This window comes from Mustela nivalis, assembly GCF_964662115.1.
Source record: "Mustela nivalis genome assembly, chromosome: 5".
NCBI classification, from domain to species: domain Eukaryota; kingdom Metazoa; phylum Chordata; class Mammalia; order Carnivora; family Mustelidae; genus Mustela; species Mustela nivalis.
This window is the reverse complement of record NC_139024.1, coordinates 148,321,034-148,334,133: the sequence shown is the minus strand read 5'-3', so window position 1 is coordinate 148,334,133 and position 13,100 is coordinate 148,321,034. Positions and strand designations below refer to the sequence as shown.

The following is a 13,100-nucleotide window of genomic DNA, read 5'->3' as shown; positions in this document are numbered from 1 at the left end:
TGCCCCAGGACTACGTGGTGACGGTGACGGAGGAGCTCCTGGAGTTCCTGTCCGACGGAGCCCTGGCCATTGAGGTGTGGGGCCACCGCTGTGCCGGGAACGGCAGCTCCATCTGGGAAGTGGACTCTCTCCATGCGAAAACGAGAACGCTGCATGACAGGTGTGTACTTGACCGAGCGTACGCGGGCTCGAGACTGGCACTAGCCCCGAGGGTAAGAGGAGGAGTCCCCGGCCTGTCTCCTCCTTGGCGAAATGGGAACGATAAAAGGAGTTAGTGGGCATAGAGGGTGTTCGATGCGGGAAGGGGAGTCTTTTCAACAAACAGGACGGAAACAGTCTCCTGTCTGCCTTGGTCAAAACTAGCCTTGACCTTAGCTTTGCACGATACACGAAGTGTATTTTGAGTTGTATCAGAGCCTTACGTGTGAAATAAAACTGTAAAGCTTATAGAAAGAAAAAAAAAACACAGTAGGATAGTTTTCCTTTTTCCCTTCCTTTTTGGAAGATTTTATAAAAGTCTTTATAGAGCAATACTTGGACTCCGGGTCCGGCTGCCAGGGAGCCCATGTTGTGCTGCGCGAACAGGCTTGGGCACGGCAGGTGCTCCGGCTTCCCGCCCTCTGTTCCACGGCGGAGGTGGGGAGCAGTGTCTCATTGTTGGGGTCCCAGTGCTCACATGGTGACGCAGAGACCTCTAAGGGCCCATCTCATCCTTGGGTCCCAGGGAAGCACGATCTTTGCTTTGATTCCCGGCACAGCCCGTCTGAGCAGCAGGTTGTAGGGTCCCCAGTAGAACCATCAGCCCGGCCACAACCCTCTGTCCTCAGAGTTTCCCGGACACCAGGCCCTCACTGTTCTTACTGTTCTTTGGCCCCACTCTTCCCGGGGAAGCACGGTGCACTGGGGCAGGCCCTCCACACAGCAGGGTCTCCTGGGAGCTGGTCACTCAGAGACCTGGCCTGGGTGACAGCACACAGACCTCCCGTGGCCAGCTTTTTAGCATAAAGCTCTCCACTGCCCTCGGGGAAGTCAGACGTCTGCTGAACCACCACGGTCGGCTCTCAGATCCACCAGCCCTCTTCACCAAAGGCTTTGTACATCCTGGTGGCCAAGGTCATGATTTCTGTGCCGGTTCCTGTAACTCGTACCTCAGCTCCAGGGTAGGCGTGCTCAGCCAACTCCTGAGTGAGAAGCTCGTTCCTTCGAGCTTTGAAGGTGCCGTTGGCCACAAGCTTCCTCTTCTTGGGAATTGGCCCCATCTTCCTGCCCAGGAGGGTACTTTCTTGGACATTCAATCCTCTGCCTCTTCCGTGACCCAGCAGTCTACTCCTGGCTATTTCCCCAAGAAAAATGAAAATATAAGTTCGTAAATAGACTTGGTCACAGATGTTCGTAGCAGTTCTTGTAATATTCCCAGACTGCCAACAACCCAAACGTGTGAGAACGTTTGATAAACAAATGGTACTACTGGTCATGCAACAAATACTACTCAGCTACGATAACAAGGAAAAGCACTGTGGAAACCCATTTGAATGAATCGCAAAAACATCCACTGAACCAGAAAGGTCAGACCTAAAAGAGTACACACTAGTGATTCCCTCTCTGTGAATTTCTGGAACAGACAGAACTAATTTATGGCTATATGGCTGCTGTGGGATGCTGTGGGTATTGAATGGGAAGGGGCATGAGCAAACTTTCAGAGGCAGACGATGGGGTAGTGACAGAGGTGTGTGCCTTTTCACAACTCATCAAACTCCACTTGAAATGTGGACATTTCACTGAATATATGTTTACCTCAATAACGTAAAGAGGAGGGCGCTTGGGTGGGTTAAAGCGTCTGCATGATCCTAGGGTCCTGGGATCAAGCCCTGCATCAGGCTCTGTGCTCGGCGGGGAGCCTGCTTCCCCCTCTCTCTCTGCCTGCCTCTCTGCCTACTTGTGATCTCTCTCTGTCAAATAAATAAATAAAATCTTTTAAAAAAATGAAGAGGAAAGACTTCTACCATACGGTTGTTTTGAGAGTTAAATAGACGGACGTGACAGCACGAGGCCCAGCCCGTAGTAAGAGCTCAGGGGATGGCGGCTCATTCCTGCGGCTCAAAACATCGCTGGGCAGTGACGTCGTCGTTCGCGGGGACGTGGTTTTGCAGGTGGAACGAGGTGACACGGCGAATAGAGATGTGGATCTCCATTCTGGAGCTGAACGAGCTGGGGGAGTACGCGTCCGTGGAGCTCCACCAGGCCAAAGACGTCAACACGGGCGGCATCTTCCAGCTCAGACAGGTGCTGGCCGCCATTCGGTTTGTTCCGTGTCTTCTCGTTGTCCCACTCTCGCGCACCGTTTCTGGGAGTTTTCTAATGACGGGCTTCTGTCCCCTGGTTCTCCTCCTTCCTTTACCCTCTGCCCCCACCCGTTCTTGCTGTTCCCATTCCTGGTGCCCCCTGGCGCGTCCCCCACCCCCCCACCGCCACCGACGCCCCCGCCCTCTGCAGGGTCATTCCCGGAGGGTGCAGGTCACGGTGAAGCCCGTGCAGCATTCCGGGACGCTGCCGCTCATGGTCGAAGCCGTCCTGTCTGTCTCCATCGGCTGCGTCACTGCCAGGTCCACCAAGCTGCAAAGAGGGCTGGACAGTTACCAGGTGAGACCAGCGGATCGAGGTATTCGGCGGCGAGGCCCGGGTAATGCAGGGTAAAGGCAGCCAGTGGCCGGGGATGGAGACCTTCGGGGAATGTGACAGCACTCCCTGACTTGACCTTACGGTTGGCAGCCCTCCCTTCACATTTCCACCCATGGCCTTTTTTATGAGATTTGAAAGACGCTGCTGGCTTAGCGTCGATGAATAGTAATTTTTATGTGTAAACACGCATATGGGTGCCGTGTTACTCATCTGCTTCTGGCAGATTCCATTTTCCAGCAGATAAGTGGGGGGATTTGGCACGTCCGCCCGGCCCCATCCGCTCTCGCGAATACAAAACTGCCCCTGTACGCTGGCGGAGTTAAACATTCCTGTGAAAGCTTTCTTTTTCATGTTTCATTTAAAAGTTGTCCTCATGATCATTTTTGTCCATTAAGCCCTCTTTTACTAAATCTTCTGTTCTCAGAAGATTGGATGGCGCAGTGGGAGGCGCCTGCGACTCTTGATCTTGGGGTCGTGAGTTTGAGCCCCATATTGGGTGTAGAGATTATTTTTTTAAATAAATAAGTAACTGTTGGTAAACCGTGAGAGGTGAAAACATCAAAGAATTGACGTTCATGTTAGCAGTCCCAGCTCTTCATTGCTCCGTGAGAATCAACTTTAAGATTAGGAACTTGTCCGCAGGGACCTAAAAGAAGGCATGTGCTTCCCGCTGAGCCCCCAGGTCACTGGTATGAATTAGGGTCAGGTATGAATTAGGGACTGGGAGGAATCGGCCCGCCGATCTCTGCCTCCCTCCCTGCCACATGAGGGAGGGGGCACTCCCCAGTGTGACATTTCTCTGTGGAGTCTGGACAGAGCCCCAGCCCGTCTTGAGAATGATTCATCTTCTGTCTCGGTTTCGTTGCACTCCCTGGCATTCAGGCCAAGACTTCCTGAAAGCCAGGAGGAACACCGGCTTGGCCCACCAGGCCTTAGGAAGGCGCAGTTCTGGCAAACCGCCTTCCTGTCCCACCAGGGCCAGAATTGAACCTGGTTCTGAAGGCATGAGGACAGTCTACTGCTTTAGGGGAGACTTCTCCGCCAGACTTTTCCTCATGTGTGGAGTAGGCAGTTGGGCTGTGTAGGTTCTCATCCCAACTCAGTCCCTCCCTTGGCCGTCAGCTTTGGGGGTGGCTGCAGGGCCTGGGAGAAAGATCACCAGCCTAGACCCAAGGGGACCTAGATTTTTCAGTCTAGCACGGCCCTCCTGGTTACCTCGTTGGGATAATGCAAACCTCTAGTTCCCTTCCTCACTTCTCCAGAATGTTGAAGTAGACTTAATAATTCCCTGAGATCCCAGGCTATACTAAAATTTGGGGGCTTCATAAATCTCTGATCTTAGAACTTTGAATTTGAGCCCTAAGTCATGACCTATAAAGCAGGGATCCTCAACTGACTACATGTTCCCATTTGAGGAACCTTATGAGGATGGATTATTTGCGCTTTTTTTTTTTTTAAGATTTTATTTATTTATTTGACAGAGAGAGATCACAAGTAGGCAGAGAGGCAGGCAGAGAGAAGGAGGAAGCAGGCTCCCCGCTGAGCAGAGAGCCCGATGCGGGACTCGATCCCAGGACCCTGAGATCATGACCTGAGCCGAAGGCAGCGGCTTAACCCACTGAGCCACCCAGGCTCCCCTGTTTGCGCTTTTAAAACTGCTCTACCTGCTGAGTTGAAACTGATTTTTGTCAAAATTCATGCTTCCGCCAGTGCTAAATGCTTTTTAAAGAACACAGTACCAGTCGTGCAGATTTAAACTATGACTGTTTCAGGGCGCCCGGGTGGCTCAGTCAGTTGGGCAGCCTTCTCTGGATCTCAACTATGATCTCATGTCAGGGCTGTGAGTTCAGGCCCCATGTTGGGCTCCATGTTGAGCTCCACACTGGGCATGGAGCCTACTTAAAAACAATCCATATAAAAACTGGCTCATTTTTTTATGAAGATTTTTTAAAGATTTACTTATTTTGGAGAGAGAGAGAGCAGAGGGGGAAGAAGAGTAGATAGACGCCCTGCTGAGTGCAGAGCCTGATGTGGGGCTCGATCCCACAACCCCAAGATCATGACCTGAGCTGAAATCAAGAGTCAGATGCTTGACCGACTGAGCCACCCAAGTGCTCCTTAAACTGTGACTATTTTAAAGCTTTTAATTTTCTTTGCATTCATGCTCAAGGTCCCGTCCAGAACTTATTTTGTTGACATAAATACTTGAGAAATATATGATGCCATAGCTCACACCAGTCCAGGATATGCTGGTTTCACAAGTTACACATCGTGGAAGCTCAGGCTGGTTCTCCTTAGTCTTTGCTTGGAAGATCTCCTTAGTCTAAAAAATAATAATGATAAATTTGAGCTACTTGTACTTTATTCAATAATATGGGGATTAAGTCAAGAAAAATTACTTCAGGGGGCATCTGGCTGGCTCAGTCAGTAGAGCATGGGACCCTGACCTCAGGGTCATGAGTTTGAACCCCACGGTGCATATAGAGATTACTTTAAAAATAAAATCTTAAAGAAAAAAAGAAAAATTACTTCCACATTAGGCATGCATTTAGTAAGTTAGTTATTCAAATGTAACAGTGTGTTCCAAACTTTTTTTTAAAAAGTGGATTTTTGAAGTCTATAGAGAGAATACATTTAACTGTATTTTTAGAACACTTTCAAAAAGCAGTATATATTGAAGTATACTTACATATGAGAGTAACGTAATTATATTTTTAAAGCGCTTTAAAAAGTTTGTCTTTTTATGACTAGACCACTTCATTGCCTGTTTGAATATTAACCCTCCAGTAACTGTGGAAGAAACGAAAGACGATTATTACATGGGCCAGTGTTCATTTGCATGGAACCTGACTCCCTAGAGATGGTTATTCCCTACCAGTGGAAATTTTTTTTATTCTTCTGTCTAGGGAAACTTGTCCTAACTCAGTCCTTTTCATTTTCAACATGGTGATTTTGTTTTGCCAAATGTTTTTTGCCAAAATTGTTACTTTATGCAATTGTTGTAAACTCTTGCCATGGGTTTAGGACAGTTCTGATTTTTCTCCACTGGTTGGTTTGATGCTAACATAACCATTAGTGGACAACAGCAGATCCAATATCCAGCATGGCGGGCTGTGCTCTTGAGACAGTTGTCCGCTGAGGAACCCTGTCTGTGATTAGACTCAGGCTCCCAGGGGGCTTTTGCCTGTGAGGATTCCCTCAGTGCACGTGGTTTGGGGTGGGAGAAAAGGACGCTGAGTGGGGCAACTAGCAGCCTGGCTTCCAGTCCTGACCCTGCCACGATTTGTGTGATTCTTGGGTTAAACCTGAAACCATTTCATCCTTCAGGGCCCTGGCTGCCTCACGGCTAAACTAAGAGGTTGGGCAGTAGAGTCTAGTTCCGCCATTTTGTCTTTCTGAGTACTTCCCACATCTCAGGTAACCCGCCCCAAAATGCGTAACGATAGGGTAAGACCTGGCCCCGTGAGGCTGATTCCTAATCCCAGAGAAGAGTTTGCAGGTGTTTTGTTTTTTTTTTTTTAATGGTTTTCTTTATTAAAAACATAACAGGATGGAGCTAGAGGGTATCATGCTTAGCGAAATAAGCCAGTCGGAGAAAGACAACTATCATATGATCTCCCTGATATGAGGAAGTGGGGAGGCAACATGAGGGGTTAAGGGGGTAGGAGAAGAATAAATGAAACAAGATGGGATTGGGAGGGAGACAAACCATAAGTGACTCTTAATCTCACAAAACAAACTGAGGGTTGGTGGGGGGAGGGGTGTTGGGAGAAGGGGGGTGGGGTTATGGACATTGGGGAGGGTATGTGCTATGGTGAGTGCTGTGAAGTGTGTAACCCTGATGATTCACAGACCTGTAACCCTGGGGATAAAAATATATGTTTATTTAAAAAATAAATTAATTAAATTGTGCCCCCAAAAGACCCATAACAAAACCAAACTTAAATTCTTCATTAGAGACAGGTAAATTAATAAATCCACTAAACCTTTCTTGCGGTTCATGTAAATGTTTTATTTTGGTGGCGATACGTGTGCTGTGCATTGTAATGTGTGTGTTACGCTTAAAGAATTACCCGTGTGCTGTTCGAGAAACAAAATGCATGTCCTTTGTGTTTATTTTTTTCCTACCAGAGAGATGATGAGGATGGCGGTGATATGGATAGTTACCAGGTATCACTGCTGCTGTCCTTCTGTGGCATGGGGCACAAGCTACTGCTAATGGCCAGCACCCGCAAAGCAGAGGGCAGGGAGGAGGAAGCAGGACCATCGAGCAAGAATGTGCAGTCTTTCCCTCGCTTTGGATTTGCTTTAAACATAATCAGGGATCCAGTACTCTGGCCAGATTTCTCTGTCCGTTCGAAGTGTGTGATCAGACTGCCTCGCTGCTGTGCTGTCTCAAATCGGCTTGTAAAGACTTGCGAAGCAAGACCGTTATCACTGTATTCAGTGAACGATTTTTAAAACCGGGGAATTATTGATCCATAATCCTTAAGTCAGACCTTGCCTTTTCTATGCAAAACTACATTTTGTGCCTCATGTCCAAGAGAGTAGGATTATTCCAATACAGGGTTTTAGTTTAAAAGTCTCTTGCTGGATAGGATATTGAAAACATTTCATGCACACAGTTTAGTTGGGGTTAGCCAGCTTCCTTCTCTCATTAGGACGCAGCTTAATTATCCATAACTTGGAGACTTTAAGTCTCAGCCTTTTCTTTATGGAAATTTAGATTTTTTTTTTAAAAAGGCACCTGTGAACTTGTACCTAGTCAGCACTGGCTGGCCTGCTGTCATGGAATGTGGAAGGATAGGAACAGCAAGGCAGGAAATCAAGGTGAAGTGTTCTGGGTTCGGTCCCCAGTCTTTGTACCAATTCTCCACAGTTTTCCCGGGTGCCTGAATGTGTACTGTGAGGACGTTGTAGATAGAGCCTCAGAAGTCCTCTGCTGTCTGCTCTTCATGTCATATCTTAAGGGTTAGCCTGGAATTAGGCACGTTAGAGAGCATTTTGAGTAGAATTGATGGGTTTCTTTCCCTCGTAACTCTACTAAGAAAGAAAACAAGCAAATGAAAGCAAACTTCAGGGGACGTCCCAGTCTCCCCTTGGATCTCAGCGATGCCGTTAACTCATGTCTTGCTGCTGTCTGTGCGCTTCCCGCCACATCGTTCATGGTTGCCGAGAGAGTCCCCAATGGCTGCTTCTTCAAGCATGGCTGACTGCATGCTGGGTGTTTGCATGGGAGATTTTTGGTGACCCTTATGGTCGTGGTCGCGGGGGGGGAAATCTCTGCAGCCAGTATGCAAGGTTCTCTGCTCATCTGTTCTTTGCATTTCAGAAGATACATGTTTTGAGGCCATTGAACGATGAACTATGAAAATGCCTGTTTTCTTTTTCCCATTCCATTTGCTGGTCTGTGATTTAGGCTCTGTTCATGGTGTCCTTCTGCTTAGAGTCACACGTCCTTCAAGTGAATAGCTCTAATTGAAACACACACACACACACACACACACACACACCATGTAAGAATCATCCCACAGCTGGAATAGTTTGAGCTTCTCTTGCTTTTAAGTATAATTATCCTTTTGGCAATCCAGGGGCTCTGATTTCCGAGTAATGGGTTCCTTGATCAGCATGCTGTGTTTCTGAGGCCTCTTTGCTTTCTTGCGTATTAATCGCACAGCAGTGTTCAGTGGCCTTCCCTAATGAAAACTTTCCTGATCCATGTAAACATCTTTGTTTTAAAAAAAAAAAAGAAAGAAAGAAATAGTCATCTATGTATTCTACAGGAAATGTTTTCCCTCCCCGGTGTCAGGAAGAAGACTTAAACTGCGTGAGAGAGAGGTGGTCTGACGCACTCATCAAACGACGAGAGTACTTAGATGAGCAAATTAAAAAAGTCAGCAATAAAAAAGGTACGTGAGATTACGCTCTTCCCTGGGAGTGGCTTTTCCCCTTCTGGACAGTGACGGCAGGTTGTTTCCTCCCTCGGTCGGACAGTACTGCCTGTGTGTTCTGACCTCGTAGCAATTACAGATCGTCGTGACGCCTTTGGTACCGTATTGAATTGGAAAGTAAGAAACGTTCATAAGCCTCTCCATGAACCATGACGTTAGACTTGCATTCTGTTCTGACGAATGCAGATGCAGTCAGAACCGACATGGCAGTGTGAGGCATTCCGGGCTCCGGACCGGGACTGCCGGCCGCTGTAGGGTCCCACGTGGCCGGTCAGCACCCAGCTCCTGTAGGGGGTGCAGGCAGGCCTGCGGCTGGCCTGCAGCTCCCCTCATGGCCGCGCAGCTGCCGGGGCTTTGCTGATACGCTGATGCTGCCGGCAGCCGGGGCTCGGGGGAGACGCGTGTCCTGCAAACCCGTCGTCTCTCACCCCGGAGTGATGATCCATGCATTGTGGTGGGTGCTGCATCAAAGGACACGTGATGAATGTTCATCCGTTTCAGGGAGAAGCTAGCAGAAGCTCCCCCCCGCCCCCCCCAGTAAAACATCTCGGCTCAGCATTCTGGGTGCTCAGCCGCCTCGTGGAAACTCGCTCTGACTGCACCCAGATAGCTCCAGGGCACAGTTATGAATCAGAGGGTTTCAGAATATGTCTTTTGTCAGGAACGTAAAGGACAATAAAGTTAGTTTTACAGAGTAGTGTGTGGCGTGTTTTAATCCTCTGTGTGGTGGTGTCGAGGTTTATAAAGCAGTGTCACGCCCTTTATGGCACTGGATCTTTCCAAGAAGCGAATAGAGTGGACTTGGCTAGTAGAGGCCCTCTTTGATCAGGAAGCCCAGACTGGTCTGTCGAACAGCTTCCCAGAGTACAGAATCAGGAAACATAACCCGTGTTCTCATCCCCGGCCTGAGGCTCTCTCCATGTCGCGGCCCTCCGCCGCCAGGGGAGAGCGCGAGCCGCTCTGAGCTCGTCGAGGGCTCAGGCTGGACCTTCGAAGCCTCCCATCCTCTTCCAGAACATCGTGGATGGTCACGCCCCTTGGAATGTCCCCAAGTGAAAACCCATTTATTACAATCTGGAAGTTGTCTTCCCCCCGGTCTGGGTGCTCAGCCTCTCGTTCCGTCCTGCAGAGAAGACGGAGGACGACGTGGAGCGGGAAGCGCGGCTGGTGGAGCAGTGGGTGGGGCTGACCGAGGAGAGAAACGCCGTGCTGGTGCCCGCACCCGGCAGCGGGGTCCCCGGGGCGCCCGCCCACTGGTGAGTCGCCCGACGGAGTCACGGGGGGACTTTGCAGGACTGGCACAGTCCGTGAGCTGCTCAGGGAAAGACCAGCCGTGCCCCATGCTGCCCTCCCTCTCTCCTCCCCCACGGCAGCCAGCTTCCTCTCCCAGGAGGCCGGGGAGCACCTCAGTGTCTCCGCACGAGCAACTTGGACAAGGTTTCCTCATCTCCAGAAATTCTCTTATTTTGCCTTAAAAGAAGGGTGTTTCCAAATTCTTCTTGAAGGGGGGAGAAAACATGCTTTCTTCTTAGAGTGTGCTTGCTTTTTCAGTTTGGCCACTAGCGTGGTCAGGTCCCGGCGCTACATTAACCGTGGTCAGTCCACGGATTGATCCGGCTCTCCCGGTGTTCATCAGTGACGGCACGGCGCCCTAGGCTCGGGAGTCACACAGGTCCCGATTTGGTTTCCAGCTGCAGCTCTTCAAGTGCTGAATGTCATTAATTTCTCTGAGGCTTTTTTTTTTTTTTAAGATTTTATTTATTTGAGAGAGAGAGCACGAGCAGTGGGGAGGAGCAGAGGGAGAGGGTCTTGAACCCTGGACCCTGAGATCGTGACCTGAGCTGAATGCAGACGCTTAACTCCCTGAGCCACCCAGACACCTCCCATCCCCCGAGGCATTATTCTTAATCAAAAAATGGAGCCTTGTTTTTGGTACTGTTGAAAGGATTAAAGATACTATATTAAAAACACCCTTTGTTAGGTGGTAACTGCTGCTGCTGCTGCTTACTCTCATTCTCACTCTTATCACAATATGTCGTAGGCATTTAGGAGAAATCAGACTGCTTGTAGCAGAGGGTGTACGTGCCCAGGTAGTCTCTTTAGGGTACACGTGGAAACATCAGTGGTGTTGCGTCCATAATGAATGATAAGGGGAAGTCTAATGGAGTTGATAATACTTTGAAGCCAGAAAATCTGAATTTGCAGGCACATAATTTGAAACCTGATGTTTGTCCCTGCAGATTCTCCCGCTCTCCCGAAGTCCTACAGGGCACCCACGCCATCTGCCTGCCAGCCGCCTGGTTGCAGACCACCCCCTTATTCCCAGTCTTGTCTGCTCCCTGAGGTCCTGTCCAGACAGTCCTCCTTACCCTAGTCACTTTCATTTGCGTCATTTCCAAACTTCAGGTCATCTTGACTGTTTGTAAAATGTAGAGACCTGGGTCCTGTCCCCCGTTATTTTGATTCACAAGAGGAGTTACGAGCCCAGGACTTCTCATTTCCAGAGCCACCACACACCTCCTCCCCCCAGGTGACTCAAATTTATTCAGGCCAGTTTTTGATAAAACGCTGCTTTGGTCTTTTTCGTAGACAACCCTTCCTCCTTTAATATGTCTTTCATTCTCTCTTGCTTTAAGCTTTTTCAGTGTTGTCTTTTTTGTTTACTTCCTCTGTTCTGATCTTGTGCCCTGTCTCCACTCTTAAAGAGCCTCCCTTCCCTTTTTCCCATCACTAGGACTATTTCTAAAAAGCTGTTAAATAATCTTTGTTGCAGTTAATTCCATTTGATTTATATAACTGGTAGTTCTTTATGGAAGTCACATAATTCTCATGACGGACATCAAGAGATGTGCAAATAGGGGCGCCTGAGTGGCTCAGTGGGTTAAGCCTTTGCCTTCAGCTCAGGTCATGATCCCAGGGTCCTGGGATCGAGCCCCGCATGGGGCTCTCCGCCCAGTGGGCGTCTGCTTCTCCCTCTCCGGCTGTTCTTTACCCTGCTCATGCTCTCTGTCTCTCCCTCTCTCAAATAAAATCTTAAAGAAAGAAATGTGCAGATATTTCGTGAGTAGAATCTCTGTCCCCCCAGTGGTTCTTTTCCACTCCCACACCTCTGTGGTGTTCAGTCATCGAAGAAGATGTAAAACATGTATTTTGTTATGATTAAATTTTCTTCTTAAATCTAGGGTCCCACCACCTGGAATGGAAACTCATATACCGGTTCTCTTCCTTGATTTGAATGGTAAGCAGACCCCAGTGTCCAGGGGCCCGCGCGTGTCACTTGGGTTTGGAATCTCTTCAGACCCCCCTGATTTGGATTCCTGAAAAGACTTCTCTCCTCACTCAAACGCTGTATCTAGGTGACGTTTTTAGTCCAACCAAATGTATAAACCTTGATGTGGAGCATCACTAGAAGAGAGAAGTGGATATTTAGTCTTAAAAAGAGATTTCTGAGAGATTAAGAACTACACACACAAAAAGTTAAATCAGTTCCAGTTAGGAGACGCCGATGGACACAGGAATGACCTGAGAAAGTAATTCCCCCTTGGAGATTCCGAATCTTTAGGCTTTGCAGGGCCCTGGGAATCTGCATTTCAGATTAGTGCTGTTTGCTCCCCACCCCCAGTAGCGCCAATGCCAGAACATGGCTCCACTGTAAACCCTTCATTGTTCTTTGTGGTAGCGATTGGATTGGATGTACCAGGAATGATGGTCCTCCATGTATTTCAGCAGGAAAATCCATTTTCAGTATGAAATCTTAAATGGAACCTACAGAGGCCGAGTTGCCAAGTAGGGGGCATGGGCGGGCTCAGGCAGGCTCTTCGCACAGCCCCCGGAATCTCAGAACACAGCCTGCAAGCTCGTCTTTTGGAGGGAGGACCCGGGGAGGGTGACTTTGGCTCTTCCTGGAAAGAAGAGCCCGGAAGTAGGACATGCGCCTCATGAGGGGTTGGGCTCCCGGTTACTGGAGGGACACACGCGACGGCTGGATGAGCACGCAGGGACATTTGTGAATCCCAGTGGCGTAGGGCTTTGGAAGAAGATGAACTCCGTGTTTCTCCCAAGTGCTTGGAACTTGGATTCCAGATTGGTCATTGAGCTGTTCAGATGTCTGGTCATGTGTAAGTCCTGTAGGTGGGACATAAGCATGACACCAGGTTACACAAGGAGTCAGAGTCTAACCGCCGAGCCTCAGCCGTGTTTTTGTCGTGCAAATCTCTGCTCCTAGGACTGCATATGGAGTACATTGGTCCATTTTATTGGAGACTTACGGGGTGCCTTCTTGGCTCCCACGGTAGTTTCTGGAAAGGATAAAACCTACAGTGAGGACTAGCATCTCTGTTCCAACTGTGGGATAAGGAAGAAAAGAAAAAAAGAAAGTGCGTTACGTGTGAACATCATCTGTGGAAAGCATATTTTTAAGAATTCAGTGCTTGGTTAAAAAATGACGTTTCCTTCCACTTCTGTTTCTGT

General features: G+C 48.8%; 1 protein-coding gene across 4 annotated transcripts in view; it reads left to right on the top strand.

Moving 5' to 3' along the window:
• Positions 1-13,100, top strand: part of KIF13A (kinesin family member 13A) — a 204,354-nt gene that overhangs the window by 171,149 nt on the left and 20,105 nt on the right. For 2 of the 4 annotated variants that reach the window (XM_082731795.1, XM_082731797.1), the window contains exons 23-29: positions 9-160; positions 2,151-2,283; positions 2,494-2,640; positions 6,811-6,849; positions 8,489-8,588; positions 9,760-9,886; positions 11,813-11,868. In XM_082731795.1, coding sequence (XP_082587921.1) covers positions 9-160; positions 2,151-2,283; positions 2,494-2,640; positions 6,811-6,849; positions 8,489-8,588; positions 9,760-9,886; positions 11,813-11,868 — 754 coding nt within the window. The remainder of the gene's footprint in view (positions 1-8; positions 161-2,150; positions 2,284-2,493; positions 2,641-6,810; positions 6,850-8,488; positions 8,589-9,759; positions 9,887-11,812; positions 11,869-13,100) is intronic. The other 2 variants (XM_082731796.1, XM_082731798.1) reach the window with 1 other exon arrangement.